This window comes from Nicotiana tabacum, chromosome 10 (genome assembly GCF_000715075.1).
Source record: "Nicotiana tabacum cultivar K326 chromosome 10, ASM71507v2, whole genome shotgun sequence".
NCBI lineage: Eukaryota > Viridiplantae > Streptophyta > Magnoliopsida > Solanales > Solanaceae > Nicotiana > Nicotiana tabacum.
In genome coordinates this window covers 17951711-17959481 of record NC_134089.1, presented here as the reverse complement: position 1 = coordinate 17959481, position 7771 = coordinate 17951711, and the positions used below count along the sequence as shown (strand labels likewise).

Below are 7771 nucleotides of genomic sequence, written 5' to 3'. Positions count from 1 at the left end.
ATATATTAGTTGTATATATTTTGTATGCCGCTTCTATACCCGACAAACAAAATATTAATTTGTTTATATCTTTGTCGAGTTTCAATCTGAAATTCTAATCAAAACCGCCTTGAATCTTTCACCAAATTCTCTCAGAATTGAGATATACACTCCAAAGTGATATTCTCGATCATTTGCGATAACACTCACTCCAAACAAATAATAATTTAATTAAACCTGATTTTCTAATTAAAAACTTCGAAGCTTTTTAGTGGTTGTCAATAAAATTTAAATTCAAATCATTATACTGATATAGGGATACACTATTTTTGCCTGCATTTGAAGCTTTGGGAGGGGAGAGGTAGGGATAAGACACTGAACTGTCGGAGATAAATTATATGTGATCCAAATTGTGGCCAGCCACAACACAACTGCATCTTAATTCCTTTGTTCTCCGTGATACTGAGACTGTTTTGTTCTTTTGTTAATTTTTCTGGAAAAAACACTTTTCAAATTCAACATGAAAGGATAAAAATCAGAGAACGTTGAAGGAAAAAAAATTGGGAAAAGAACATAGAAGGATACAGAGAGAGAGAGAGTTAATCATCCTGAACTGAAAGAAATGCAATATTGTTATTCGTCAAAGTTTCATTTATTCAATGACTACAATTCAATTGATCAAGTACGCCTCAAGCCGAAGTAGTTTGAGTCAACTATATGAATCCTCTATATTCATTCAGCTCAATCCGACCCCATTCATTTCAATACTCAATAATGTCTTTGATCACAAAGATATGGCTAAAAAGAATATAACTACAATCCCCATTCTGTAATTATACATCACAATTTGCTGTTTCACAATACAATACTTGCACACAATATGGCATGCCTGTACAAAAGAAAACTTCGCCAAGAAATGACCGAAACCATAAAGTGCAGTAACACGCATCAACTATGTACTCAAACGATTAAAGGGGAAAGCAAACATGCTCGATAACAAGGGAAGATAAGCGTAGCTGGTCTGATTTCTGAGCTACAAAATTGTTCCTTCTGATTGAACTTGTATTTGAGGTACCTTTGATTGTCATTTGTACTGAACTAGCTTCAACTAGCAGCTATCCAATAGGTCGCTCGTCTTGATATTTTGTACTTGTTCCTAGAGAAAAAACTTGTTTAGTCTATTATTCACCATCTAGCTTCAGAACTTCCACCCTTTTGTCGCTTATCACCATCTCGTTTCGTTCTAGGTGGAGTAGCAGGTGTCCAGCGCGAGTTTTGAACTCCTTGAGTACTATCACTGTCAAATCTTTGTGCAGCAAGGTAAGATAAGGCTGTGACAACATCTGCTATGACTGGACGCATGTTAGGTTGCTCGTGGACACACATTGCTGCAACTGCTAGAGCTTGATACAAACCTCTAACGGGATATTGGCCTTGAAGTACTGGATCAGCCATCTGTGAGAATTTCCTCCGCTCTTTGAACAAGGGTCTTGCCTGGTAAGGAGCGCACAATTATATTCTTCGAACTTGGTTCGCTATGGTGGGTGTGCTAATAGCAAAAAGAATATCCCCCCCCCCCAAAAAAAAAAAAACCACATACACACATACACAAAAAAAAAAATCACAAACACAATAAAAAGGGCTTTCTTCATTTTTCCATTTTTCGCCCGCGGCCCAAATAATTAAAGCTGGTAGCTCAAATATACAAAACGTATACACTGATTATGTATATTATATATTTATTTATGCATATTATTATGTATATTTATACTTAATATACAAAACATATATATTTGCTGGATATTATTTTTTGGCGAGGCCCAAAAATGTAATTATCCCAATAAAAACACTACGTTATAAAATGCTCCAGTAAACAGCATCAAATGAAAACACTGAACCTCCACTGCTCACACTTCTCATCTGCTAAACTACCCATACTGCCCTAATAATTTATGTTGCTCGGACCTTCCAAAAATGCTGCCGCACCTATGTCGGATCCTCAAAATATGCACTAGTTTTGCAAGAACCGACGCGTAGCCTGTGGTATTTTTGAAGAGTGCGAGCAACATAGCTAATAATCCAACACAAACATATGCATGTTTTTACAATTGCATAATAGTGTATTTTTTTAATGAATAAAAGAAGAAATCTTTTAATCTAATTATCTAACAGAAGATTCACACGGTTTTCAACAATCAAGCCAAAATCATATTACATCAGCTATGGACTGCCTTTAACTCAATTTGTTTAAGATATTTTTAACATATTTTAACATATGAGTGGTTTTACAATTACACTGATTTGATTATTTCATTTGCGGAAATTAACAGGCAACTGCGGAAACAACAAGATAAAGGCAATATAATAAGCAAATATCTTACCCATGCAACCAGATTGTGCTCTCCTCCAGTTTTTGAACTTTCAATTGCTTTCCTGCCAGTTATGATCTCCAAGAGGACAACCCCAAAGCTATAAACATCCGACTTTAAAGTCAACTGACCAGTCATAGCATACTCCGGAGCGCAGTACCCATAAGTACCCATAACTCTTGTCGAGACATGGGTGTTATCTCCTACGGGCCCCAACTTGGCCAATCCGAAGTCAGATAGCTTTGGATGATACCCCTCACCAAGCAAAATATTAGAGCATTTTAAATCGCGGTATATTACGGGCGGGCTTGCCTTGTCATGTAAATATTCCAAGCCCTTTGCTGCTCCAGCTGCAATTTTCATTCTCGTGTTCCAATCGAGCACTTTCTTAGCGGGCGTAACATCTGCATAACACTTAAATTTAAATCCAAACTTCATACGAAAAAATATAGACAGGAGGAAAGCGGTGATCGACTAAAAGAGATATTACCATGAAGATGGTCATCCAATGATCCTAGTGGCATATATTCGTAAACCAGAAGTCTCTGATCTCCATCAGCACAATAGCCAATTAAATTTACCAGGTTAGGATGGTGTAACAAACTTAGCATCAGCACTTCAACAAGAAATTCCCTGTTTCCTTGCAATCCATTACGATCGAGTTGCTTGATGGCAACAATCTATAGCAAATAAATGAGAGAAGGTGTCAAAGCATAGCTCCAGCACATATCTTATATGTCCATAGCAATATCATAAAGCATGGTCCCAATGATAAAATTGAACAGTAGCAATAGTGATAACAATAAAAATATTACTCCCTCCGTTCCAGTTTATGTGAACCTTTTCAGAGTACGAGAGTCAAAGTAACTAATTTTCATTGTGAAATTCGAACATAGATTTTTAATTTTTTAAAATAAAATTTATATAATAGAAACTGCATAAAAAGTACTATAAGTCACAATAACTAACAATTTAAAATAATTAAAAAATTATTTTCAAAAAAACATGGTCAAAAGAAAACTTTGTTTGACTCCCCATATAGTAATAGATTCACAAAAAGTGGAAAAGAGGGAGTATTATAATAAATAAAAAAAGGAAGTGATAAACGACCAAGGTCAATTCAATTTTTTCATAAAGAAGAAAAATTTGAACCCAATACATACCCAATCTAATCAACGTAAAAAAAGCAGAATCTAAAACAATGCATCAGAGGACATAAAGCTCATATTCTGCAGTCTAATAAGGGAAACCGAAGCATTTTCTCAAAGAATAATGCATGTTTCCTAGACTTTATTATTGCTAACAGAACAGGAATGACTTTTTTTCATTTTTGCCCTGTTTGTGACAAAGGATCAAGTGATAAACATAGTGTCTGACTTATCACAACTGATATTCAAGAACGAAGCTAGTCCCTGTCCATAAATAAGCAGACTACTTATAGCATTATGAAATAACATGAGCCCATCAAATACAATGCAAGTGTCCAAGCTTGGCACAGTTAAAGCAAGAACAAAGGAAATAAAATAGTGAAAACGATTCTAATTTCTCTCAGGAACACTATGCGAGAGAACACTGTGCGACAAAATAGTGAGTTCAACCAAAATCTGGTGGATTGAGACACAACCAGAGTGTGGAGACAGAAAGCGGAACTCCATTTCATTGTTGAAAAGAGTTCCATCATTGAAAAAAAAGTAACAGAAGAAAACCTGATTGGAATCAAGCCGCCCTTTGTATACTCTTCCAAAACCTCCCTCTCCAAGAAGACAATCACCTCGAAAGTTTCTTGCCGCAGCTGCTAATTCACGAAATGTAAAAGTCTTGGCTGCAATTTGACTAGACTCTCCATCCTTAACATCCTCCTTTGAGCCTAACAGATTCTTTGCCTTCAACTTTTCTGAACACGAAACCACAAGAAAAAAATAAGAAAGGGAAAGAAAACATAGAACTGACACCAAACAATTAGGGTTCAAAACATCATATACAGCCAACTGCCTGATCTAGAAACCAGCCAAAGGATTTAGTCCAATCGTGGGAAATGCATGATACCAAACTTGATACAACCACTTGATATACTGGAAAATTGTGCAGCTTCAACAACTGAGTCTGTTTCCTACAAATTTTCTAACATGATAGTCATGCAAGAGACAGTAAAAACAGCATAGTTGGACTAGCTAACTCAGTAAACATCGCCAAGAATTCATTTATACAAGATCTTTATGCGACACTCATTATTATTTCCTATCATTGGGTACCTACATGTTGGGTTTGGGTCCATTTAGGAATGAAAATTGTCTAGAAGACGCCTGATGGTACATTGAAATGAAAAAAGAAAAGTTAAAATTTGCACAAGAAACTAACTTCCTGAAACTTGGATGGTAAAATAAAAAGTTGAAAATCTTGGATGTCCAATAGAAAGCCCCTCATTTTTCTTGAAGAAATATTTTGCACAGTTCACTAAAGTTTGAGAGCTCTTGTTTTCATTTTTAGTATATCTCTCTTTTTTTTTTACAGCTATAAACTCAACACTCGCATACAAGTCTAACACAAAATGTTTCTCTTGAAGTGAATCAAGTAAAAATGAAGTCAAACAACAACAATAAACCCAGTGAGAATCCCACAAGGAGTCCGTGGAGGGTAGGATGTACGCAGACCTTACCCTACCTTTGTGAAGGTAGAGAGGTTGTTCCGACAGACTCTGGCATAAAGAATATGAGGAAGAAGCAATAGCAGCAAGCAGTACCAACAAGCGAAAGAGACAATAATGTGTATAGAAGTAAGAAACAGAACAACCTATAGTCAAAAACTAAGCCTAAAGAAATGCAAAAGCAATCCCTTACCCAAACAATGGTAAATAGGTGATATCCAAGAATCAGAAGCAATAATATAAAACTGAAGCTCCAGATGAAGCTCAACAAACTGAAGCTCCAGATAAAACTTAAGACCAGAAATTTAACAAAAATTACAACAAACCCATTTCACATAATCATTAAAAGATGAAGCTCCAAACCATTTAAAAACAAGAAATTTGTCAAAAAATTACAACTAACCCATTTCACAGAGTCATTAAAAGTTGAAAACTTGAAGCTTCAAATCATTTAAAGACTAGCAATTTGGCAAAAATGAAACAAACCCATCTCAAAGAATCATTAAAAGTTGAAAACCTGAAGCCTGAAATAACATAAAGACTAGAAATTTGACAAAAATAAAACAAACCCATTTCACAGAATCATAAAAAGTTGAAAACTTGAATTCTCTACTTTTTGGTATACTTCTTGTATACGCGGGTTCTATCCCTTTTGATTAATACAATTTACCTTATCAAAAAAAAAGTTGAAAACTTGAAGCGCCAAATAACATAAAGACTAGAAATTTGACAAAAATAAAACAAACCCATTTCACAGAATCATTAAAAGTTGAGAACTTCAAGCTCTAAATAACGTAAAGACTAGAAATTTGACCAAAACAAAACAAACCCATTTCAGAGATTCGTTAAAAGTTGAAAACTTGAAGCTTCAAATTACATAAAAACTAGAAAATTGACAATAATACAACAAACCCATCTCAGAAAATTATTAAATTAGTCTACTTATATGATAAATATGCAGATTTATTAATTACCAGAACCAAGTTGGACCGAATTGGTCGAGTCTTTCTTCTTTTTCCTCTTCTTTGAGGTATGCTTTGATGATCCAGAACATGGAAACCAACCCATTTCTCCCTCTTTCTTCTACTTCTCTATGTGTATATATATATTCTGTAAAATGAAAATTGAAGAGTGGTTGCATACATACAGAGAGAAATAGCCTTTCACAGCTGACTGATAAAAGGGTGACGGGTTTTGGGTGACTGTAATAATTCATTAAATTGTTGAAATTTGCATATTTTTTTTGTTGTTAGCTGTCCTTTAGGCTCGTTCGGTATAAGTATAATAATTAATCTCGATATTAAATTTGAAATGAATAACTAATTTTGGAAATAGTTATCTCGAGATTATTGTATGTTAGGATAATTAATCACGAGATAATTAGGGTTCGTTTGGTACAAGGATAAGAGATAATTAATCTCGATATTAAATTTGATACGAGTTTATTCCTGATTTGGTTGGGATAAAATCGTTGTATAACTAATTTCAGGATTAGTTATCCCGGGATTATAGTGTGTTGGGATAACTAATCCTAGAATAACTAATCACGAGATAATTAATTATGGGATAACTTGATTCTCAATCAAACGACTCCTTAGTTTTTAGAAAATACTTTCTTCGTTCCGTAATAAGTGACCAATTTGTCCCGGGCACACCCATTAAGGAAATACTAAATTCTAGACAAAAATAATTAGTGTGACTAAACTACATTTAATTAAATATTGCATCATAGTTATAATAGCACTTACTTTTCTTCTTAAATGTGATGAATAAATGATTCTTTAGGGATACGTACATAAATGTAATTTTGAAAAAACAAATTAATTTTTTTCTTGATTATATAAATGGACACTTATTTTGGATCAAAATAAAAAGGTAAATTGGTCACTTATTATGGACAGGAGAGAATAATAAATAAAAGATGTAATTTATGAAGTTACCATATTAAAGTATGTTTTGAGAATTGAGCAGCTTTAAAAATAATTACTTCTACCAAATTTAATCTTATTTTGAGATAATTTTTAAAGCTAAAGCGATTAGGGGTGGGCATAATTTGGGGAACCCGGAATTCAAATCGAAATTCGAAATTTTTTGATTTTGGTTTGGGTTTTCGGATTACGAATTGGATTTCAAATTTAATTTTTGTTTTTTGAATTTTGGATTGATGTTGGATTTGATACTTCGGATTTTTGGATATCCGAAAATCTAAAATTTTATTTTATATTTCATTCATTATTCATATGCAAATAGTAATAAGTCTATCACCCAACCCGTTAGATATATCTCAAATATTCAATATTAGTAACTAAGTTACTATCAAAATACTTTCTATATGGACATGATTTTACTATTGCTAATTCTTATCAGCCTTATTTATGCCTCTATTACATTTTGTGATGATGATTTTATTACTTGAATACTTTATTTCGATAATTGTTATGAGAACGAGAAAAAATTTAGGCAATTTAATGTGAATACTTCATTTGGATGTTTATTTTTGTCAGAAGGATAAGCATCTTACTTCATCTGCTCAGAACCGAAAATTCGAAATATTCAAACTGATTAATATGAAACCGAACTTAAGAAATCCAATCCGATTCAAACTAACTTGAGAAATCCAATTCAATCCAACTGGATTGGTTTTGGATTGCTATTTCTTTAGTCGAGAAACTGAAAATCCAAACGAACTTTTTATAGGCAATCCGAACTGTCCGATCACCCAAGGTAAAAAAAAAAAAAAAAAAAAAATCAAAGATATTGTTAATTTGGGATGGAGGGA

At 33.6% G+C, this 7771-nt stretch overlaps 1 protein-coding gene across 1 annotated transcript; it reads right to left on the bottom strand.

Moving 5' to 3' along the window:
• Positions 1–774: 774 nt before the first annotated feature.
• LOC107772240 (putative serine/threonine-protein kinase PBL7) lies at positions 775–6240 on the bottom strand. The gene is made up of 5 exons (XM_016591731.2): positions 5967–6240; positions 4055–4242; positions 2839–3028; positions 2361–2752; positions 775–1473 (listed from the first exon to the last, which is right to left on the bottom strand). Exons 1-5 carry the CDS (start codon positions 6058–6060, stop codon positions 1165–1167), a joined length of 1173 nt encoding a protein of 390 aa, XP_016447217.1. The 5' UTR covers positions 6061–6240; the 3' UTR covers positions 775–1164.
• Between the last annotated feature and the right edge of the window lie 1531 nt (positions 6241–7771).